This window comes from Chiloscyllium plagiosum, chromosome 42 (genome assembly GCF_004010195.1).
Source record: "Chiloscyllium plagiosum isolate BGI_BamShark_2017 chromosome 42, ASM401019v2, whole genome shotgun sequence".
NCBI lineage: Eukaryota > Metazoa > Chordata > Chondrichthyes > Orectolobiformes > Hemiscylliidae > Chiloscyllium > Chiloscyllium plagiosum.
In genome coordinates, this window is record NC_057751.1 from 4,252,943 (window position 1) to 4,278,091 (window position 25,149).

The 25,149-nt window shown below is 46.7% G+C and overlaps 1 protein-coding gene across 1 annotated transcript; it reads right to left on the reverse strand.

Annotated features, from left to right (window-relative positions):
* Positions 1–2,983: 2,983 nt before the first annotated feature.
* Positions 2,984–25,149, reverse strand: star (steroidogenic acute regulatory protein). The gene is made up of 8 exons (XM_043681703.1): positions 25,066–25,149; positions 20,095–20,262; positions 18,716–18,829; positions 15,537–15,664; positions 14,023–14,181; positions 11,654–11,838; positions 6,124–6,217; positions 2,984–3,756 (listed from the first exon to the last, which is right to left on the reverse strand). Exons 2-8 carry the CDS (start codon positions 20,156–20,158, stop codon positions 3,646–3,648), a joined length of 855 nt encoding a protein of 284 aa, XP_043537638.1. The 5' UTR covers positions 20,159–20,262; positions 25,066–25,149; the 3' UTR covers positions 2,984–3,645.

A 25,149-nucleotide genomic window follows, 5' to 3' on the forward strand; every position in this document is an offset into this window, starting at 1 on the left:
CAGTTCACACCTAGCCCCTTACAGAATGATGGTGCATATGAACAGCGGGTGTTTGGGTGAGCAGGCAGAGGGCTGAATTTGGAACATGACCCCAGCTATCGCCAGTCTCTTGAGGAAAGCAAGAGGAGAACAATTTAATGAAGAAGAGAGAAGGACAGCAACATGATTGTGATTAAATTCCCGACAGAATGGAAACAGACTCTTCGGCCCAACAAGTGCACACCGACCCTCTGAAGATCCATTCCCCTAACACAAGGGGCAATTGAGCATTGGTAATTCACCTGGCCTGCACATATTTGTGACTATGGGAGGAAACCCACACAGACACGGGGAGAATGTGCAAACTCCACACAGACAGTTGCCAGAGGTAGGAATCGAGCCCAGGTCCCTGGTGTTGTGAGACTGCAGTGCTCACCACTGAGCCACCGTGCCACCAAACATTTCAGACACATGACCAGATAAGGAATGCAGGGAAATGGATCAGGTGAAGGCTGAATGGATTTGTTTCAAATGGCTTTGTAATTGGCACAGAGCCTTCAGTTGGGCCGAAAGGTTTGTTCCTTCACTGTACTGTTGGATGTTCTGAGGTGATCCCAAAATATGTTTGTTCTTGATGCATCTCTTCTGACCTCCTCAGTTACCCCTTCATTAACAGTACCAGCTACTGCAAGGGAGCACTTGTTCCCCTCAATGTTGGCTTCCACCTTCTCCATCTGTTCTTGGAGTCTATTTGTGTTTCATCTGTTGAACTATCTTCTGCATCGATAAGGTGTGATGGAATGTGTGCTGCTTCAACAACACTCAAGAAGCTCAACACCATCCAGGACCAAGCAGGACCCATTTGATAGACTCCATCTACAAGAGGCAGTACATGGGGCAATCACCAAAGGTGCTCAGTGACCTCCAAGCCCACAACCACTTCCATCTAGAAGGACAAGGGCAATAGATACCTGGGAGCACTACCCCCTGCAATCTCCCCTCCAAATCACTCTCCAAAATCCTGGAACTCTGTCCTAAACAATTGTGGGTGTCAATCCTCTCCCAAGGAGTGCAGTGGTCATCACAACCTTCCCCAGAGCGTGACAAATGTGGGCTTTGCCAGCGATGCCCACATCTCCTTAAAGAATTATTTCAAAAACTTTCCATTCGCCCCACCTCACTGCAACCAATTTCCACAACACAGCATGAAGGTTGCAGACTGTGATATGTAATGGTCAATGTTTCTCTGCTCAACTCCATGATTTAATCCCATTTTCAGAAAGATTTTCGTGGTGGAACTTTACTTAAAACCTGTGATAAACACAAATTGAAGCAGATTGTCTCTGCAGTAAATTTATTCTTGAACAATTTCCAGACCAATAAATAACCAAGTTAATAGTGTTGTGCATTTTTCAATTTTAAATACAAGGATTAGAATCTATATATTACATATTTTTATATGTACATACAGTGCAAAGCCGAGACCATACCACACTCATCTGAGGAAGTGACTCTGAGCAAGTAACCAATCAACTTTGCAGCTACTGGTCATTTGTGGTTCGGAGTTTTTTGGGTCACAAGTTCAACATTGGAATATTGCTTAAACTACGATGGGAGAGGTAAGTTGAAGAGATAAAGGAGTAGGCTTCTATGCTGGTAGAGAGTGTTTAGGCTGAATGGCCTGTTTCCATGTAGTGAAATCTGGTTCCACTTTGGTGCACTTCTGCATTGGAGTCATCCTGGTTGTGGAATGGAGCCAGGGAGTTTGTGGTTGACATCTGCCTCAGATGGTACGCGCTGCAGAGGTCAGAGGAGGCGTCCCTGGGCTTGCATCTTCACAGGATCGAGAACATACCTGCGCCAGTCTGTTTAAACTCTCACAATGAAGAATATCAACCACCTGATGAAGGGGCAGTGCTCCGAAAGCTAGTGCTTCCAAATAAACCCGTTGGACTATAACCTGGTGTTGTGTGACTTTTTAACTTCATTTAAAAAAAAACAGCATGTGTACAAGGCACTGGGAAAGGAAGGAGTGTGTAAAACTACAGAGACAGCTTGGAGCTGAATAAACGGTGGGTGGTCTGTGAGTGAGACCACAGTGCTAGCTTTACCCCTGTCCCTGTGTCACACTGTCACTTTGTGGCATCAGTTTTGTCTTTGTTGGGGGATGTGAGAAGGACATCCCCAGACCCTTGTTCCTGTGTTGGTCTTGGTCCAGCATTGTGGGGAAACACCATGACAGAGGGGCGTGAGGGGAATGGAGCTGAACAATGGAACAATTGAGATGTTGAGCACCACCCCACCCCACCCCGACCCCCAGCCCTGGGCCAAGCTCTCGTCAGCCAGACACTTAAGCAGTGGGTCCAGCCAAGGTCTGTATGTATCACTGAAATACAGTGATGGGGCCACCAGTGATTTAGATTCAAGACACCTCTGTATGAAGAGATGGCTCAGGATTTGTAGTGGAGCCCTCTCTGGGATGTGACATGAGCCTCCCCCCCACCCTTTTCACCAATGGAGAAACGGCCAAAGCTTTCTCCCAGTTTTATTATTTGTGCAGTAAGTCTCTGGCTGTTGGGGGGGTCTTGTTTCCAAATGGGTCCTAAGTTCACAACAAATTGGAGTCCAGAGAATGGGAATTCTTACCTGGGACCCCATCCCCCCCGGGGACCCAGTGTGGTTCATGGGAAAGATGTTTGCAGGAGTCTTGAGCAAAGTGGGAGAGTTGTCGAATCCCTATAGTGTGGAAAAAGGCCATTTTGCCCATCGAGTCCACACTGAAATTCTGTAGAGCATCCCACTCAGCTCAGCCCCCTTCCCCTCTCTGTGTAAGCCTGCATTTCCCATGGTGAACCCACTTAGCCTGCACGTCCCTGGAGACTATGTGCAAATTAGCGTAGCCAATCCACCCTAACCTGCACATCTTTGGACTGTGGGAGGAGAGGGGACGAAACCCACGCAGACACGGGGAGAATGTGCAAACTCCACACAGACAGTTGCCCGAGGTAGGAATCGAGCCCAGGTCTCTGGTGCTGTGAGGTAGTTGAGCTAACCACTGAGCTACCCTGCTGGCCCATATTTGAAAGTGTATTTGATGGAGTACAGGATACAGAGAAGATTGGGAGAGAATGCTTCACCTGATGGGAGATTTCAGAACAAGCAGTTTAACATTTGATAATGAGGGATCAACCATTCAAATGAGGATCATTTACTCCTCACGTGGAATCTTTGTAACATGTCCTCTATCGGTTGGTCTACCAGAGCCATTGAGTGTTGTTTTTCAAGGTGGACGTAGATTCTGACTCAGCGGGAGGCAGGCAGGGAACTTCTGCTCAGATTAGCCTGACTGAATGGTGCAGTAACTTCGAGAGACCCAGTGGACAGCTCTCCACCCCAACATAACTCCTGGAAGCTTTCTGCCCTGAAGTAACGTACAGCAGCTTTGAATAATTCTGTCGACCAAAGATCCAGAGTTGTTCGGAGATTGGAAAATTCCATTCACAGTTTCAGCGATCACAAATCAGGGCCACGGAATGCAGGGTTCCTCAAACAAGCAGGAAGAGACGGGGATTTTAAGGAAAAGTATCTCATGTGAGTGGGCTGTTGAACGAGAGATTTCACCAGCCTGGTGGGGGGGTGGAGGAAGAGAAGGTAATACCAACGGTTTCAGCATGCACAGGCAGCACTATTGGAATCCAGGTGACGGCGGAGATGTTGGGCAAAGTCAGCTTGAGATTGGGAGAGAACTTGGTCGGTGAGAGACTTTGGCAACCAGCCCTGGAAGAAGGAGATAAAATGTCATTTCATCAGTCAGATGGAGCACTGAACCAAGGCAGGGAACAAAGGGTGCATCAAGACTCCAAACAGTATTGCATGACCTGCCTTTCTCCCTGTGTCTTTGAATTGGACAGCACTGTCAGCCAATGGGTCATCTCCAGAATGTTCCTTCTGCTCCCATGCTTTCTCCCTGTGGACCTGCCTCTGCCTCTGACTCTGCTTCAAATATTCATCCAGGTTTCTCTCTCTCTCGAGAGAGAGTTACCAGTGAATCTCTTTCCACCTCCCGAAACAAGCCAGAAATGAAATTTCCCCCCACGACCCTCATCTCCCGTTGATGAGTTTTAAGATAAGTCAGTGATCTGTCCAGCTGCGGGGTGCAGGCTGCAGTGTGCCTGACCTGTCACTGAAACTGCTTCAGTGTAAAGCCAGAAATACCAGCAGCAGGTCCAAGGACACTCAGTGACCCCCCTGACTCACAGCGCCTCCTCATGGTCACTGGGCTACATTCCTGAAACTCCCTGAATGTGGATCGATATTGTCTTCCTGACAGAGAGATTAGGGACGTGTGGCAAATACGCGTGGGGAGAAAACTGATGAGGATCTTACTTTCCATGATAAATTCAATATTGTAAAACCGCCCTGAAATAGAATCCCTTCGGTGTGGAAGCAGGCCATTCAGCCCATCGAGTGCAATACCGACCCTCCGAAGAACAGCCCACCCAGACCCACAATCCAACTCCATCCCTCTAACCCTGCAGTTCCCACGGCCAATCCACCTAACTTGCACATCTTTGGACTGTGGGAGGAAACCCACGCAGACACGGGGAGAATGTCCAAACTCCACACCTGAGGCTGGAATCGAACCCAGGTCCTTGGCGACTGTGAGAGGCCGTGCTGCTGCCCCTGAAATCGGGTGTGATTGGGCATCTTCCTGTGATGAGACTGACAGTAATGCTGCCCTGAATAAGCAGCCAGTTGTGCTAGCTAATGTACAACATGCCTCTGAATCTTTTGAGAAGTCCAGATGATGTTTAATTTCGGGGAATCACTTTCCAAACAAGGATAGTCCATTCTTGGCTCCTCTGCATCAACTCTTATCACTTTTCCTTCATATTCTCTCATACCTCAGCCTATGCCATTATGATTTGGTCTGGTAAGGTACAATTGTCCTGAACATTTTTGTGTTGGGTAGAGCTCCTGATTTCTGCTCCCGTCCTACTGGAAGAAAAATGTTTTCCAATTTTATTCTTGAATGATCAGCTCCAGATTTAAAATTGTGCCCTCTTGTTTTTAATTTGACCATCCCGGCAGATAGTATCTCTGCATCAACCATATCAAATCACCTTAAAAGCTGAACAGTGGCAATCAGATCACCCCAAAATCACCTTACATTCAAGGGAATGTCCATCATGTTTGTGTAACCCCTCCTCAGGATGAAACGCTCAAAATCACCTCCCATCACCACCTCAGAGGGAAATCCAACTCCTCAACCATCTCATACAATGTGAAATAGTCCAGGTATGAGAGTCATAGAGTCACAGAGATGTTTGGCATGGAAACAGACCCTTCAGTCCAACTCATCCATGCCGACCAGATATCCTAACCTAATCTAGTCCCATTTGCCAGCACCCGGCCCATATCCCTGTAAACCTTTCCTATTCATATACCCATCCAAATGCCTCTTAAATGCTGTAATTGTACCAGCCTCCACCACATCCTCTGGCAGCTCATTTCATACACGTACCACCCTCTGCGTGAAAAAGTTGCCCCTTAGGTCCCTTTTAAATCTTTCCCTTCTCACCCTAAACCTATGCCCCTCTAGTTCTGGACTCTCCCCGGGAAAACACCTTGCCTATTTATCATATCCATGTCCTTCATGATTTTATAAACCTCTATAAGGTCTCCCTCAGTCTCCCACACTCCAGGGAAAAAAGTCCCAGCCTATTCAGCCTCTCCTATAGCTCAAACCCTCCAACCCCAGCAGCATCCTCATAAATGTTTTCTGAACCCTCTCAAATTTTGCAACATATTACCAATAGCTGGCAAGAATTGTTGTTTGAGTTCTTTCCACTGTTTTAATGTGGTTTCATCCTTTAATCTTGTGATTTAAAAAAACAAGTTGTTTCAAGCCTATGTACAACTTAGGAATGGTCAACTGCTAACATTTCATGAATGATTAGTTTAGTAATGCAACCCCATGCCTTGATCAATTCAATGGTCATTTAGAAAATCACATTCTTTACATGAAGCTGCAATGTATCTCTTGTTCCCAGCCACGTTTCAGCTCTTGGAGACATCACAGGTCTGCACTGGGGTAGTCCAGTCAATAGCGAGAGTGTGTCACCCCCCCACCATCTGACTCACCTTCAGATCAATGCTGAGTAGCCACGTGAACCTGGTCTTGGTTGGGTCTTCAGCAGTGGGCCGGAGGACAATACAAGTGGGTCCATTCTCTGCCCTGCAAGCACAATAAGGTGAAGTCAACAAACTCTCCCTGTATTTCGAAAAGAAACCCTCTTTTTTTTCGATTTGGATTTTTTTCTGTCAGGTGTACTGGAGTACAGGGGGTACAGAGACAAGTCTTCCAAGCTGCCTTCTCCAGCATCATGTTAGGATACAAAAGACAGGGTTAAAAACAGAAGTAGAAATAAAAGGAACAGCCAGAAGATAAGGAAACGTCCAGATCACTCTGCCCGCCTCTGCTCCTTGAGATAAACAAAGCCACAAAGTCCACCCCTCAGTCTGTGAACAATGATGTGGAGGAACTGGTGTTGGATTGGGGTGGACAAAGTTAAAAAAATCACACAACACCAGGTTATAGTCCAACAGGTTTGTCTGCGTGGGTTTCCTCCCACAATCCAAAGATATGCAGGCCAGGTGAATTGGCCATGGTAAATTGCCCAGAGTGTTAGGTGCATTAGTCAGGGGTAAATACAGGGAATGAGCCTGGGTGGGTTACTGTTCGGAGGGTCAGTGTAGACTGTTGGGCCAAAGGGTCTGTTTCCATACTGTAGGGAATCTAATCTAATCTAATTTGGAAGCACTAGCTTTTGGAGCGCCACTCCTTCATTAGGTAGCTGTGGAGCAGGACCATAAAACACAAAATTCATAGCAAATTTATAGCAAAACCTTTTGCTATAAATTCTGTGTCTTCTATCCTGCTCCACAACCACTTGATGAAGGGGCAGCGCTCCGAAAGCTAGTGCTTCCAAATGAACCTGTTGGACTATAACCTGGTGTTGTGTGATTTTTAAATCAGTGAACAATGACAAATGAGATATGTGGCAGCAGTTTGGGGAGGGGCGGGAACTGATTGTCCAAGGGTTATCACTAGCCACACTTGAGAAGGAGGCTTTGTGTGTGCACTTCCCATTGACACTGCATCATCTCGAATATATGAACCCTGTCACCCATTTGCACTTGATGTCACCTAAGGCTGCCAATAATCATTTACATTATTCCTTCAGGATGTAGGTTTGTTCACCGAGCTGGAAGATTCATTTTCAGACGTTTCGCCACCAGACTAGGTAACATAATCAGTGAGCCTCCGGAAGCTTCACCGCTGAAGATGTTACCTAGTCTGGTGACGAAATGTCTGAAAATGAACCTTCCAGCTCCGCGATCAAACTTACATCCAGAACCTCAACCTGAGCTAATTGCTTCTTCAAAACAGTGAAACATCCCAGAATAATTCTCAATCAATCCAGCTACATCACAGAGCCACCATCACCAATGCTACATTTGTTTGAACTGTTTGGTTTTGAGAGGAGTGTCTAAAGGTGGAAAGAGCGATGGAGGTGGGGAGAAGATAAGTCCAAAGGTTCATGCTTGTATTGGCTCTGAGTATCGTTGTGTCTGGACCGATGTCTGAGTCAGCTCAAGGATGTATTGAAGACAGGGCACGGGTTGTGGCACAGGACGGTGGAGTGGACACAGCTCTTTTTGAGCTGTTGGATGACCATACACAGACACTGAGCTCACAGGGAAGTGCGTTCACTCCGTGGCGAGGGTGACCACCCTCTCTGAAGGAGTGCAGAGATCTGCAAGAGCCACAGGACTGGAGGTGCTGAAGGATATTCTCAGAGTGTGTGCTCAGCCAGGGCAGAGTGAATGGGGACGCAGACAGTGGATATGACAGCCACTCTGCAGAAACTGCTTCCGAAGCTGAAATGCACAAGACATTGGGTAACTTCCTGAATTGAGAACCAATGGTTAATCTGGTAACACCAACTCACCATGAATAAAAGCAACAAGCAGAGGAACATTGCAGACAGTGAGTCATAGCACAATGCAATTATTAACTGGTAGCACACTTTGCCGTTCAGTTAGGACTCAGTGAGGAACTGGGCCACAAACATGGAGTCATTTCTTCTGAAGGTCTCTTGGAGGACTATTGCCAAAATTCCTGACACAATCTGTTCCATGTCTACCACTGGGAAACAGGACAGCAGGTGTCGATGTATAATTTGACCTTTCAAGCCATGAAAAGTTCTCCAAAAATGAGTGCCAATGTACACACCAAATCTGAAAGGAAACCATGAATGTGGACAGTGACCATTTTCAAATGCCGTCACCATCATCTGACACCAACAGCCCACCCGAGTTTGCCGAAAATATCTGCGCATCTCCGTAAGACAGCCCAGATCACCTTACTTCAGTATCTTGGATGCAATTATAAACCACCTGTCAGGTACAACACAACACTCACCTTCAACAGTCGCAGCATGGATTATAAGCCATGATGTGGAGGCGCCAGTGTTGGACTGGGGTGGACAAGGTCAGAAGGCACAAGACACCAGATTATAGTCCAAGCTCATTTGAAATCACAAGCTTTCAGAGCCCTGCTCCTTTGTGAGGTGAATTATAAGAGCAGGGAGATAATTTTGGAGGTGTCCAGGACTTGGGGTTAGGTCACAGCTGGAGGACTATGTGCAGTTCTGGTCCCCACACTACAGGAAGGATGGGATTGGACTGGAGAAGGTACCCAGTGGATTCACCAGAATGTTGCTTGGGATGGACCATTTGAGCGATGAAGCAAGTCTGGATAAGCTTGGATTGCAGCAGAGAAGGCTGAGCAGGGACCTAATAGGGTAAGTAACACTGTGTGTGGCATGGACAGGCTGAAAAGAAAACAGCTGTTCTCCTCAGTGGGAAGTGAATGATTAGGAAAAATGAAATCCAGGAGGTTTAGAGGCAAGTTCAGGAAAGGCTTTTCCTTTCAGGTGGTGCTGGGGATCTGGAATGCATTGCCTGGGAGGGTAGTTGAGGCAGGTGTTAGAGATGAAAATGTGTTGCTGGAAAAGCACAGCAGGTCAGGCAGCATCCAAGGAACAGGAGAATCAACATTTTGGGCATGAGCCCTTCTTCAGGTGTTAGAGATGCCCATATTTGACAGACACAAGATGTCTGCCAGCTAAACTGTCCCTCTGCTCCTGCACAAAATGGCTGACAAGTGGTTATACAGAACCAAAAGCCTGCTCCCGCACTGAAGGGCTCTTTTGAGAAGCTGTTATTCTGAGGTAAAAGGAAGCCTTGCACAAACAACTGCAAGAAGATTTGTTGGAGACAGTTTGATAAGAGATGTCCAAGGACAGACAGTTTGAAGATTTGGAACAAACATTGAAGGGGAAAGTAAACTCCTGCAAAAACCAAACACAGATGACCTCACGGTGTTTCTGCTCATTAAAATCTGGAGGATCAAACAAGTAAACAGGTTCTTGACATGATGATAGTGATTGATCGTAGTCTCATTAATGAAAGGATGTTATCCCATGACATGAGCAGAGTTCGTTCGGACAAGGGCTGTTAATTGCCCAGAAGACAATCAGCCTAACTTGTCCTGAAGCTTTGGAAAGAGCAGATCATGGCACTTTGCAGCAATTAGTTTTTTTTTAAATTATTCACAATGTTAAGAAATAGGTTCTTATTAAAGGTTCTTCAGATAATCTCAGAGATAGATTTCAACGTAATTGTAAATGCACATATATAACAAAACACAAAGATCACTGAAAGCATGATAGGAAAAGATTCAAACAGAGATGTGAAAGTTAACTAATCTCGGGAAACTTCTCTTTATCACTAAAGTAATGCCTGGAAGAAACAAATTGCTCATAACTCATGAGCTAAAGAGTGCTAACAGGAGGGGTCGATATAAACCTTTACATATAACCAACTTTATAATAGAAAAGATATTACATATCTTTTCGCAATCAGTAAGAACCGACTGTCTATTGTATGTTTTACAATTCGGACAGTGGGAAAACATAAGAGGAGGGACAGAATTGGATAGAGATAGCTAGTAAATATAGTGAACAACAGGCTTTAAAGGGTCCTCAGCGATAAGCAAGTCTGGCACATGTCTGAAGGAGTACAGCCAGAAATTTGGAATGCAAATTAGAAGGATGCAAGGAAAGGCCTGGTGATTACAATGTCTGTTAAACATCAGGAGATCATGGGAACCTAGGGCTGTCCATAGGCATGTCCCTCATTGATTAGGTGTTTCCCTGGATTAGAATAAGGGGAAGAGCACAGTTGTATGTGATTATAGTAACATAAAATGTGTAAAAGCATCACATCCCACTGTGAAATCCAGAGTGTATTGACCTCTCTTCCAAACTGAGCTAAAGATTAAGGGGATAGCGGCATCCTTACGTCAAAGCTAGATTCAGGGCGGTGGGAGTGGGGGCAATCTGTGACCCTCTCCCTGCTTGAATAGAGACTGAATTCTGCCTGCCTAAAGAAGCTTTGTTCTTGGCCTAGGGGTTTCACTCCTTCAGCTGGTAACCTCCCAACCTTTAACAAGTAACCGGATGAGAACATGGAGTATCATAAATTCAAGGCTACGGGCCCAGGGCTGGAAAGTGAGATAAGTAGTGATAGGTCGGCACAGGCTTGATGGGCCGTAGGCTCTCATTGTACGATTCGACGATAGTACTGTTCCTATTCATTCACTTATGAGCTAAAATACTGAAGCTGTCCATCTGGGTATCCCAACAACTTCAGAAGAACCTGATCAGTGGGTTGAGAAATGGCGTGGCCTTGTGCACCATGAGCCACAGACTTCGGGTTCAAGTGGGAACTGATCAATTCCTGACTGAACTGGAAGAGTTTTGAGTTTGATGCACCAAGTTTACAAGCAGGCTCTGAAAGTGAATGGTTGGAAGGTCTGACACTGAGGGTAAAATTGGCTGCTTCAGTGTCCAGGAGCATTCCTCACTCTCGGGAGGAGGGACCACATTGATCTCTGTCTGGGTAAACCAGTATCTGCAAGGAGAGACATTTGTAAACCATCTGCTCAGTCTCACTGAAGGAAAACACACGAGTTACCTTGAACTCATCAGGCATTTGGCAAGAATACCAGTGAGTAAGGGTTTAATCTCCATGGCACCATCTCAAATAATTGGTGCCCACTTGCCAATCAATCAGCACTCTCCTCTCTGATATGTTATATTACGTTCTCTTCTGAATGGTCCTGATGAGTGTCAGAGCAATGGCTTGGACAAACTGGGTGTTCGTCCTGCAATCCCCCCTGAAGGAGAGTTCTCTGCTTTATATGGATACCGCCAGCTGTCAAAAACAGTGCTGCCCAGTCTGTGCCAGACACCTGGGAGCTGGCAGAGAGCTTGGTTCTTGGGAGTGAACCTAACCAGACGATGTAGGGTAGAGAAGGTTAAACCCCAGGTTACCTGGTGATGTGGGGGTTAGAGCTGGTTAAAACCCAGAGTTACCTGGTGATGTGGTGTTTAGTGAAGGTTAAAACCCAGGGTTACCTGGCAATGTGGGGGTTAGAGATGGTTAAAACCCAGGGTTACCTGGTGATGTGGTGTTTAGTGAAGGTTAAAACCCAGTGTTACCTGGTGATATGGGTGTAGCGAAGGTTAAACCCCAGTATTACCTGACGATGCCATCTTGCCTGGGCATCATGTCTGAGTGGGTAGACATTCCAGCCAGGAAACACGTCGAGCCCCGTCTCTTGGCATAGCGCACGCTCACAAAATCCCTGGAGCTGACCAGGTTGCCTGCAGCCTCCGTGGAAACCTCGTGAGTCAGCATTGTTTCCTTGTTGATCTTTTTCAGGATCTGGGAAGAAGAAAATAAGATGTTTGAGCTTGCACAGACAGACAGACAGAGAGAGAGAGAGAGAGAGAGAGAAATTTCTCTGTTTGAGAAATTCTCATCTCTCCAGATCTCTGCCCCTCCCACCTCCTGGGTCCCTTTTAAAGTGACTCCCTACTTACTGTATCTGTTGGGGACCAGAGCAGACCCCCGGAACTATTTTAAGAAAGTCAAACTCCTCAGCACTAAGCAAAACACAATTTGTTTAAACACTATAGTTAAAACACAAGCAAAAGAAAGAATAACTCCACTCTATTTTAGATTACTTACAGTGGGGAAACAGGCCCTTCAAGTCCACACTGACCCTCTGAAAAGCAACCCACCCAGACCCATTCCCGTACATTTACCATGTCACCTAACACTACAGGCAATTTAGCATGGCCAATTCACCTAACCTACACATTTTTGGACTGTGGGAGCAAACCCGCACGTAGAATGTGCAAACTCCACACAGACAGTCACCTGAGGCAGGAATTGAACCCGGGTCTCTGGCGCTGTGAGGCAGCAGTGCTAACCACCATGCCACTGTGCCGCCCATATGGAAAACCTAACAGAATAATAGATACAAGAACTATTACTAACTAACCGTTCCAATACAGTGACATCCCACAAACACATGTCTTGGCAAAAAAGCATAAACAGAAAAACAGGTTTGTCTCCCAGGTAACCCAACAGCAGAGAGAACCCCTCACTTCTCACTGTAACCGAGAAAAGAAAAAGATAACTTCTACTCCTTCCAGCCCACAACAGGCAATGGCTTAAAGCTAAACCTAAAACCTAAACAAAACCCTCCAAATCCTGATCTGTGAGAGCTGGCTACACCCAGCCAGGCTGCTTTTATTGTTCCAACTTTACAAAAACCCCAAGGCCCCACCAGCTGTTTACTCTAGTGATTTTGGTAAACTGCCCAGTACCTCTGCCTTACAACCTCTCCACACACAAAAAAAAGGTCAAAATAACCTTGTGACCCCACAGCATCGTCACACATCAAAAACCCTCTCAACTTTGCAAAGGCCCCTCCTCACTGAACTCCGGTGCCTGAGCACAATTCTCACTTCACTTCAGCCTTGGTTGAAGGTGCCCTCAGTGTGGTGGATATGAATGACCTGACAGTCCATACCTCGGCGTTAAGGGTGGGTCAGCACTGGGGAGAATAGCAAAGTGGCATCCCTTGCATGTCAGCATTGATGGGGCATGGCACGAATCAAGACAAAGGTGCCAGAGTGAAAAACAACAATGAAACAACTTCTTTTTGATGAAAATAAACTGCCCTCTGAGGAGTTGATTCCTTTCAGTTTCCAGTTTATATGAAGATGGACTTTAATCTTAAGAATTACATTATTTCTTTATTTTTTCTTATTATGTGAAGATAATGCTTAACATTTTAACTTGGTTGTTTTTTATCATTTTGTCCCGAAGTTTGTACCTAAGCCTGTCCTTATTGTCAGTACACCTGACAATAAAAGATCCAAACCTTAATCCTCCAAGCCCCAATCCTGATTCTGCTCCAACTACAACGCAGTATTACGACAATCAGTGGTGATGTGAAGGTGGCACCTATCTCCGCTGTGAGCTTCTCACTTGGTCTTGCCTTCTGCAACTCGGTGGGGGGGGGGGGGAGCTGACTGTGAAACTCCGACAGGAGCAGTCGATGCCTCCAAGACATTGACAAACAGTGAAGCTGACTCAAGGGACAGACCACGACAGCCCCTACACTGTGCTCAGCCATGGGACCGTGGGCAGGTGGTTTGTTTGTTTTTGTGGCGTCGAGTTAAGGGATCAATGTCAGCCTGGAGACGCTGAGGACTCCCAGCTCTTCTGACAAATGGCAACCACGCGATGTGTGGGATCCACCCAACCAGTGCAGGGAGTGTGCTGGAAGCCTGGACCTCAGGCTGTGCTGCACTCCCTCAGTCATGCACAGGTGTGGCAGCCTGGAGCGATGTGCTCAAAGCCCTGACCCAGATCATTTCCTGAACTTGTATTAAAGTGCTCTGATACTTCAATTTCACAACAAACGATCAAGTGGATTTAATGATCACTACCACCATTGCAACCCTGGAGAATAATGACCACTGGAGGTTGGTTTTTGGCCTTGGCACAGTTTGAAAAACCCAGTTGTGAAGGTTCCCTTGTGAAACACCTTACCTTCACCTGTTTAACGTTTGGGTTCCACTCTCCCATCTGTTCCACCTTGTCAAACAGCTCACTGTACAGCAGGTCTGACGATTTGTCCATCACAACCTCAAGCTTGAAGACCTTGCCAATATCTGGAAGCGTTTTGCTCTGGACTTTATCACCGTTGGCCTGTTGAGGATTCATAGCGCTCGGTTCAGCTCTCAGTCAATGAAACAGGCAAAGGAAGAGGCTGCACTGTCCTAGCCCCCCCCCCCCCATGGAGACTACAACCCAATCTTGGGACAGCCCTGCCCCTTCAATGCTCTGTACCTGCCCTGCTTCCATATCCAGGGTGCCTTTCCCTCATCGGGAATGTCTCTCAGTCTGGGGAAAATGACTCAGATCTGGTCATCTCAGCTTTTGGAGCCTTTCTGAGTGAGTGATCCAGATCATGGCCAGCTTTTGTATGAGAAAGACGCCCTGTGGCTTAACAACACCACGCTGGCTCCGCACCTGGTCAGACTCAGGCAGCGAGATGGGTCTCGGGATGTGGGGAGTATCAGATCAGCCATGAGTGGCTCAAGGGGCCGAATGGCCTCCTCCTGCTCCTATCTCCGATGATCTCACGTATCTACAATCCTGCTCTGAGATTCGGGAGAGGGGGCAGTCATGAGACAGTTGTGTGGCAGGTTTGTTTTGCGTCATGACTTTTATCCTCTTTGGAAACTGTGCAGATGTGTGTGTGTGTGTATTTGTTGGACCCACAGCCAGTCTGAGTCAGGCTCCTGAGCCACAGGGTTTCCCTTAGTGATTGTGAAGCCAGTGCAACTCTGTCCCGAATTCTGGCACATTAGCCAAAACCCAGGAGCACTCCTAGTCTGAGCCAGAGGTTCTGCTCCTTCAGCACCTCGGTTTATCAACACTCTCTCGGCATCCCATGGATCTCCTCTCAGCCTGAGCATAGTCCCTGTCACAGCACTTGGGAGTGAAGGAATGGCCCAAGCTCTGCCTCCTGGTTATTGCAAATGGACATGGACCCCAGGGTGAGGCCCTTCATTCAGGGGAAGGATTGAATGAGTCAGTTTTCCCCAAGAGAGGAGAAGGCCTGGGGAGACGTGATGGATATCTCCAAATCCTGAAGGGCCTGGATGGAGAGAGGACCCGTTCCCACTGGGGAAGCAGAGGGCACTGTTTTCGAGGGTGAACCCTAGAAGCACAGCATTTCACACAGCGAATGCCTCTGTCCTGTCTGGGAGGGTGGCCAAGGTAGGGTCAACAGAAAGACTCACTAGCACATTGGATGTCAATGGAAACGACAGGCAGGATTACTAGGAAAAGGCAGGAGCTTGGCACTGTATTGGAATGCAGAGAGGGCCGATGGGCTGAATGGCCTCCTTCTGTCATTCTACAAAGGACCTTGTTTTGTGCTGACTCCCCATACTTTAGCAATTTTACTGAGCTACATGAACGAGCTGATCACCAGGACTGTGTCCTTCTGTTAAAGGAAAGCTTTCGCTGAACAGAAGTAAGAGACCAGAACTCACCACTTCGATTTCAGACTTCCATCCACTTGTGTCCTGCAGAATGGAGATAGATTTGTGCAGAGCTTCTTCACCCTGTTTAATGTAAGCCATCTCTGCCTCAGAATACGGCTTCTCTTCAAAACAGCAAGCTAATTTCAGGGGATGGGGGAGGCAGACACAGAAAGCACACCAAAGTGAATCAAAGCAGATGGTCATGCTTAGTTTTGGAAATCCTTATGTGTTTAGTGTTGCAAAGACCTCGAGTCTTGTTCTGATCCCATCCGATGTGCAGCTCAGATCTCCCAGAACGAAACCTGGCTTGATAGATCATCTTTTTTTCCTTCTTACTCATTTCATTAATCAATCACTGAGATATATTCACGCAAGGTGACAGATTTGCTTTTGCAACAGAAGGGATGTTGAAATAAATGGGAAATATGACCCAAGCTATCTAAATATGGAAGGTAGCTGTCATGGTCTTTAAATGCTCAGCAAAGCAGAGTTCCAACCTGTTTCCCAACACTATCTGTTGCTGACGTTCAAGACCAGGGAAATGATAGCCCTGTCTCAACTCTTTGGGCTCCAATTCAGAAATTACCAACAGTTTCTTTGCTATGGACTGCAGGGAACAATTTCACACAAACTTTTCAAGTCGGCTGACATGAAATTTTTGTCACCACTCTGAGAGCCTAAGCTTTCTCAGTTCTCAAAAGTTACAGATTTCCAACCAAACCTTCCTGATTTGTAACTTACACAAACCCAACACCCCTCTGCTGAGGTACTGTATCCCCTGAACTGTTCCAGAGTCATTCTGAGAGAGAAATTAATCTTCCTTCTCAACTCAACTCAGGTGCCTTGTCAACTGAAATGTTAAAATAAACTTGCTCATCCTTGGTTCTTCTGAAAACTGAAAACAAAGCGAATGTTTATTCCAGTGGTCAACCCGATAAACATCTTTCCATTAACGCCGCAGGGCTCTGCAATCACCTGCTTTTGGAAAAATGCAGGCTTTCGGTCATCACTGTGAAATGATTCTGAGCTGCTTTCCTTAGGAGACCCTTCACAGAAATAACCAACTTCCAAAAAAATGATATTAAGATATAACTTATGCACCATTCATCACAGTACATTTGTAAATATCATTTGCATTGTCTATAAATGCAACATCAGTTGGCGCCAAGTCTCCCCTGTATCTGGCATTGCCCACAGCTAGCATTGGTATCAGACCTGAGGTTCTGTTGCCCTGTTGGGGCAATAATGTGGGAAATTCTCTTCCCCCTCCTCTGTACTGTGCCACCAATTCATTTCCTAATGCTGGTGAGGACCTGCAGTTGCAAAGGCTTTCCAGTTGATTGCCCTTCCTCATGGGGTTTTCACACTGAGCCTATAGTGGAGTGACTGGGGATGAGAGTGACGGTCTATTTGGAGAGTCCGTCAGGAGGTACCCAGTGCTGCCCCTGCCTTTCTCTTCCCCCATTACCCTGCAATTCCTCATCCAATCACCCTCTGAAAATTGCTTCACAGTTTCTCACTCAGACTGCTCGCTTACTACTCAAGCCCGTGGGCTAAGTTATTGTCAGGCAGTTCTCCCAATGATTGTCAGCAAATGTGTCATACTGTAACAGGCCATTCGTTCCATCTGTTGACTCTCCTGTCTCCTCTTCATCTCTCCCTGCCAGCACACCCTTCTATTGCTTTCTCTCAGAACTGCCTTGTGATATTTCTCCAGTGACCCACCCCTTTGGCTTCTCATCTGCCTGAGCCTTTCCTCATCGCAGTCACTTCTCCATCCTGTTGTCAGTCGCATGTCAATGTCCATTGCACCTTCTGACATCCTGTGAGCTACTTGTTGTTTTAGAGACTTTTGGTTACAGAGTCATAGAGATGAAACAGACCCTTCGGTCCAACTCTTCCATACCGACCAGATACCCCAATCTAATCTAGTCCCGTTTGCCAGCACCCAGCCCATATCCCTCCAAACCCTTCCTATTCATATACCCATCCAAATGCCTCTTAAATGTTGCAATTGTACCAGCCTCCACCACATCCTCTGGCAGCTCATTCCATACACGTACCACCCTCTGAGTGAAAAAGTTGCCCCTTAGGTCTCTTTTATATCTTTCCCCTCTCACCCTAAACCTATGCCCTCTAGTTCTGGACTCCCAGATCCCAGGGAAAAGACTTTGTCTATTTATCCTATCCATGCCCCTCATGATTTAATAAACCTCTATAAGGTCACCCCTCAGCCTCCGACACTCCAGGAAAAACAGCCCCAGCCTGTTCAGCCTCTCCCTGTAGCTCAACTCCTCCAGCCCTGGCAACATCCTTGTAAATCTTTTCTGAACCCTTTCAAGTTTCACAACATCTTTCCGATAGGGAGGAGACCAGAATTGCACACAATATCCCAACAGTGGCCTAACCAATGTCCTGTACATCCGCAACATGACCTCCCAACTCCTGTATTCAAAACTCTGACCAATAAAGGAAAGCATACCAAACGCCTTCTTCACTATCCTATCGACCTGTGACCCCACTTTCAAGGAGCTATGAACCTGAACTCCAAGGTCTCTGTTCAGCAACACTCCCATTAAGTGTAAAGTGTAGTCAGGCAAACAATCCATCCATATTTCCCTTCACTTTGCTGACTTTCAGCTCTCTCGCTGTGCACGCTCAGATCAGAGCTGCTGTTTTCTTTTGCAAACGTGTATTGGTGCTTTCATGATTTGTGTATGAGCCCTCCCCCCTCCCTTTGCTGCTCTCGCTTTTTATTTTCATTGTCTGAAGAGGACATGGTCCCCTTATCACTCTGAACAAAATGCACCACCCCACTCACCATCCTGAATTGGAAATCTCTCGCCAATCTTTCACTGTAGCTGGGTCAAACTCCTGGAATTCCCTCCCTCAGGGCATTGTGGGTCTACCTGAAGCGCACAGAGTACAGCGGTTCTAGGAGGCAGCTCACTCTCACCTTCTCAAAAGGGTAATAGGGATGGGCAATAGATGCTGGGCCCAACCAGTGATCGAAGAGTTAATCGGAAAAAAAACTATGCTGCTTATAAAGTGAATATTCCGCAAAGTGTGTGAATGTGCAGTTTTTCACAGCTTTATCAATTTGCTCTGAGTTGAACGTTTAAGATGAACGCACAAGGTGAAATCACAGTTAAAACGTCAAATGTAAAAGATTGAACAGTGGTACTCACAGATGAGGGAGCTCCTCCTCTGAACCTGGCGAACCCATGAACTGGCTCCTTGATTCTGAACGCTGAGTTGATGGAGTGTATGTCCGAGAGCTGCCACAGCAGTGTGCCTCAAACCTAAAGGGCCAAAACATCGAGTGGCTCTGACTTTAAGCTCAGACTCTCCCACACCCAAGATTCAGCAAGGTCGACGACAGCTTACACTGTCACAGGCCGGACATAGTGACTGAGTGCCAGCCCTGCGATAGCTTCCTCCAGCCACTGGGATTGGGCCCTGTTGAAACAGGGACCATTGGAAGCACAGTCCAGAGAACAGAGCACTGGCAACACAAACACCTCTCCACATCCCATCTGAATGTGTCTGTTTGTGAGTCAGAAAGCTGTGGTTTTATGCTAGACCCTTCCTTCCTTGAGGATATTACGGGACAGTGTTATTCCAGCTTAAATTAATCCTGTTGGGATCCAATAAAGTGAACTGTATTTGAACCTGACAGTGGGAATGTGAGCTACAGGATCAGTCATGATCATATCGAATGGTAGCATGGGCTGGAAGGGCCAAATGGCCTACTCTTGCTCATCCTTTGTGTGTTTCTACTCCTCACGTCTCTTCACCATGCTACCAGATTGAGGCTGACCTTTGATCCTAACTGAGCAAATGTGTTCCTGTCATCGTAAAATTTCCAATTGACTCCCTGCACCCACCGGGGTTTCTCTCGGGGCAGGATGCAGAGGCTGGGAGATGTCCCTGTCCCATGGGTGTTGGAGAGACCATAGCTTTCATTTCAGAGAGACCGAACTCAATAGGGACCACGTGTACTGAATCCCTTCAACAGAATTTGGGACAGTTTTCCAATTGGAAGATGCTGTCCCCCACCAGTCTGCATACAGAGAAAACCATTGACCAGGCCACTTGGATATTCTCAGGTAACCATCTGGTCAGGGTCAGAGGTGCCAGGTGTGGGAGATTCTCACCAACATGAGCTGATGGCATTTAATGGCACATATACAGCCCTTGCAATAGGACTGCAATTAATTGGCACAACACTTATGCACTTCAATGACATGTTCGGACACTATTGGCAGCAGTTATCAAATTAATTTGGCAGCTACAGCTCCTTTTGCAGGGAAAGCCAAGTGAGAGTCCTTCGTCTGATTAATTACAATGAATGTACAGTACTTTTAAAAGCCTAAAATAATTATTCACAGTGTCAAAATCCCCTGGGCTCCTGAAGCATTGCAAAAAAAGCCAACTCCCAAATCTACGGCTGGTCCCTCAGCTCCTTTGAAAATCTGTGCTTGCTTCTACATGTGTGCAGTGTCACAGATCCAAGATTGAAAGTGTTGCCACTGGAGGGTCAGGGACAGTGAATTTTCCCACGTACCTGTCAGAGTGCGGACGTGCTGGTAAGAGATGGCTGCGCAGAGCTTGAAGGTGGCTGGGATCATCGTGGACCTCGTTCACTTTGTCACTGCGGTCTTCTGATATTCTCTGTCAGTTGTCTCCTTTTATACACCCACTGTGGAGGATATGCTGTGGTGCCAGACCCTGACTTTATGGGTGGCACCAGAACAATGTCAAGTACACTCCTGACGGCAATGCGATAAAGACAGGAACATTCATCAAATTAACTGGTGCAATACATCAAGCTGTCACAAAGGGTTAAGGTGCATCCTGACAGTGTACATCCCAGTATTTCTTTCTGAAGGTCCAGCATTAATGAGGAATCGGCTTTTCCTTCTTATTTTCTGACAAATGTTACATGTGATCAGAAAATGTGCGACACTGTGAGACATTTACAGCACTGTCATTCACTCACTCACTCACTCACTCACTCACAGGGAGTCACTGATTAAGCCAGTATTTACTGCCCATCCCCTAATTGCCCAGAGGGCAGTTAAGAGACAACTACGTTGCTGTGGGTCTGGAGTCACATGTAGGCCAGACCAGGTAAGGATGGCAGTTTCCTTCCCGAGAGGACATCAGTGATCCAGATGGGGTTTTCTACCAATTGACAATGGATTCCTGGTCATCATTCGACTGTTGATTCTAGATGTTTTTTGAATTCAAATTCCAAGATCTGCCATAGCAGGATTCAAACTCAGGAACCCACAATATTACTTGGGTCTCTGGATTAACAGTCCAGTGGGAATAGCATAAAGCCATTGCCTCCCCATTAGAGGGAAGGTGCCTCCTGTTATCCCAGATAAACACAGTGGCTGTATCTTATGGGTGTTTTTGGCTGAATGGGGGTTGTTTTGGGTTTTTTGGAAGCATTACCAAATGTGTCTCATAAACTACCAACCTACAGCATCCCTCTTGTCTAATCCTGCCCCTAACACTATTCCCAGAACAACCCATCACTGTTCAGATAACCACAAGAGCATAAGACATAGGAGTGGAATTGAGGCCATTCAGCCCATTGAGTCTGCTCTGTCATTCAATCATGGCTGATAAGTTTCTCAACCCCATTCTCCTACTTTCTCCCCATAATCTTTGATCCCTTTGATACTCAAGAACCTATCTATCTCCGTCTGAAGTATAGTCAATGAACTGGCCTGCTGTGTCTGATAATGAGATAACTTCCTGCTTCCTTGCTGCAGTGTTTTGCTGGGGCTGCTTGGTTGGCAGATTGTGAGCAAGGATGCCTGTCAGCTCAGGTGTAAATATTGCCTGTGCAGAGTTGACCTGAGTTGTATGCTGGCACATTGACCCAGTGGTTAGCACAGTCGCCAGGGACCCAGGTTTGATTCCACTGTGGGGCCACTGTCTGTGTGGAGTTTGCACAGTCTCCCTGTGTCTGTGGGGGTTAAGGTGGATTGGCCATGCTAAACTGCCCCACAGTGTCCAGGGCTGTGCCGGCTGGGTGGGTTAGCCACGGGAAATGTGGGGTTGTGCCACATTTCCCATGGCTAATTGAAAGGACAGTGTGGATCATTGCCTCCCTCCACACATTCAGCTGTTCAGCTGTTGACATGCCGCACTCCCCAGGCGAAGCCAACGAGTCTGAAGAACTCTGTGTGGATTTCAGCCAACTGAAAGTGACAGCTCCTTTCACACCTCAGGGACCGTACACAAGTCTTGCATCACTTGTCATTTCTGCTATCACTTTGGGTCAGTCTGGAGCCATTCCAATGAGTGATGGATGATCATACACCAGGGATAGCCTTGACTTATTCCGGCTATACACACTCAGTTCACACCCTGGCCTTCAGATAAGGATCTTTTCAATAACCGCATGTATTTTGAACAAACATTTCCAAATCCAGTGCTGATGCATTGTGTTCTTGAGGCTTTTTAGTCCAAATTCCAGAAATACAAGAGATTGAAGTCATGCAAGACACGTTCAAAATGAACTTAGGGGAATGACAACAACAGAGGAGCAAGGTGTTTCAGGTGTGACTGTGGCATGGTTAGCTGTCGATAATGGTGTGGTTAAACTCTGGTTACTAGCCATCACCTGGACAATCCCCCTTTCAGTGACAGCTCTGGGGGGTGGGGGGGTGGGGGGGCAACATCCTGCAATAGGCTTCCCAAAGCTCCATCCACCACGTGGACTGTACTGTACTCTCTGCCTCAGTCAGGCAGAGACAATCCTCTCCCACAGCTGGAGAAGGAAACGCAAATCCAGAAGGACCCCAGACAAACTTAAAAGAAGCTGAACTACCAAACCAAGTCTCAAGCAAAGCAAATGGTACCTCCTGAGCAAGATCATCCAAGTGTTCAGGATGTTAACAGGAAACCACAGGAAGGGAGGGAGAGGTTTCAAACTCTTTTCTACAAAAGCAACAGTGGATGCAGGATCTGATGTTCCTTTTAAATCTGAAGGATTTTCTGAAGTAAGGGTCTGAAGGGATATGAATCAAAGGCAGGTGTGTAGACAGCACGGTGGCTCAGGGGTTAGCACTGATGCCTCACAGCGCCAGAGACCCGGGTTCAATGTCTGTGTGGAGTTTGCACACTCTCCCCGTGTCTGAGTGGGTTTCCCCCGGGTGCTCCGGTTTCCTCCCACAGTCCAAAGGTGTGCAGGTTAAGGTGGATGGGCCATTCTAAACTTCCCACAGTTCAGGGATGTGTAGGTTAAGTGGGTCAGCCAGGGGAAATGCAGGATTACAGAGATAGATTAGGGATTAGGGCTAGGTGGGATGTTCTTCAGAGGGTTGGTGTGGACACAATGGGCCGAATGGCTTGTTTCCACACTGTAGCAATTCTATGATGTAAATATGGAGTTGAGCCACATTAGGCATGATCTCCTTGAATGGGGGGATCGGCTGGAGGGGCTGAACGGCCGACTCCTATGTTATTGGTGTCAAAAAGACATGTTCTGCCCTGTGGGGCCAAAGGTTGTGAAACGTTCAGTGTGTCCAGCAAGACTTTCACTTCTGACTCAGATTACACCGTCAACCGTTCCTCGTAATGAGATGGGGAAACATCTGGTGTCTTGGGCAGAAACCTTTGTTGACACAATCAGGGATCATTTCCTGAGACAGTATGTTGGTGAGTTTGCCGGGGCTATGGGATTTTAAAAGATCTCCTCATTCTCTGTAAGCATTCCTACTGGGTGAGTATCTATCCAGCTGTGATCATCAGCCTCTCCCATGTAGCTTGAAGGACTGGCCAATGTACTGAGGAGACAATGACCTGTCATAAACAAAAAGGTCCCCAAGGAAAGCAGTGTCCAACAGAAAGTGGCCATGTGTTTTATGGTCATTCCAGGAAAGATACAGGTCAGAACAAAGCAATATCGGCTGACCAGAAATGTGAAGAGGGAAACGTGATTACCAAATTTTTAAAAACACACATTCCGTTAATGCTCTGCGGGGGGGTGGTCATTCCAGGAAAGATACAGGTCAGAACAAAGCAATATCGGCTGGCCAGAAATGTGCAGAGGGAAACGTGATTACCAAATTTTTAAAAACACACATTCCGTTAATGCTCTGCGGGGGGGTGTAACTCATGGGCAAACAGGGATTAAAGGGGTCATCAGCAAGTTTTTAACCTGGATTTCCAGAATAGTGGTACAATGATCTCCTAATGCTATACAATCAATCAACCAATCAGAGAAAGGAATTCTCCCAGACAGCAGACCAGGAAGTAAGAGGCACTGAAATTCCATCACTTTTGAAATGAGGTCTCTCAGAGAGCAAAATAAACCTTTGGGACCCAGCCACGAGTTAAAAATACATAATCGCAAAGAAGTCTACTTTAAAATATGAAAAGTGAGGGGAGGGCTTTGTCACCATATATCTAAGATGAGATGCTCAGTTATGATTCTGATTTGGTGGCAACCAGCTCACTCCCATCTGACTGACCAATTCCCTGCGCAGACTGTCAAAGTCAGTCAGCAGAATGCTTCATCGCCAGAACTTTCCAACAAACACTTGGCTGGTGGGGAGAAGGGCAGGGCCTGTGAGATGCTTCACGTACACCCGGTCAGTCTGCACCACTCTACTGCCCTCAAAGCAGTGGCTGGGTGAGGGGAGAGGGAGATGGTCACACATCTCCTTCCTGGAATGTACATTTGCAAAGCAAGTCTGGAGGGAGATGCGATGGCTTTTATCGAGATTCAACCCGAGGACCTCCGTGACACAGGATTCTGTGCTCCCCGGTCTGTTCCTTAGGATTCCACACCCAGACAAGCATTGACTGCTCCTGGAGGACTCGGTGAAAGATTCTCATTGGTCTGTCTGAGACTTGTTGGTCTTCCAGAGCCAGGAGATGACCCTGACTGAGTATTACAGACCGAGACATCCCAAAGTCCAGGACTACGTACAGAGGGACTCACTCAGGCTTGGAGCAGATGCTGTCAAGGTGCAGTGGGGGGCGACCACTGTCTGAGGCCTTTCTGCTGAAGGGAAATAGGAGTCCATTCAGACCCTCAAATATTTGTAAGTATGGCTGTGTAGAAGTAAGAACTGCCTTGAGTTTGTTGTTGGACAGAGTCAAATTCCAACATTTGTTTATTCCTTCATGTACCACTGTCCAGAACTGAACTGCATTGGTGACGATGTATATATACATATATATATACGTAAAGATTTTTTTATGATTAAAGTATATTTTTAAACAAAACAAAGAGACAGCGATAGTTGTAAAGAGGACCATGCCATCACCCCAGATGGAGAGCAGTGATTGGTGCTTCTGTGAGGTTGGGGAGAGGGGTTTGAGCTGAGCAGTAATAATAGTGATGAGTGGGAGGGGAAGGTGATGTGGTGGGGCAGGAGTGGTCTCAGAACAGAAACAACTGTGCCCAAAGACAGGTCCCCCCCCCGGGGAACAAGGGGCACTGTAACAAGTTCACAAGTGACAGATCCTTTCCGCCAACTCCCAAAATAAACACCAGCCCGTGACTCACCGAGATAATCTTTGAGTTGGTGCTGTTTTTTTTTCAAAGTAGCGGGTCGTGTGGCTTTCCAGTTGCTTGTTTGTTTCGACTGGT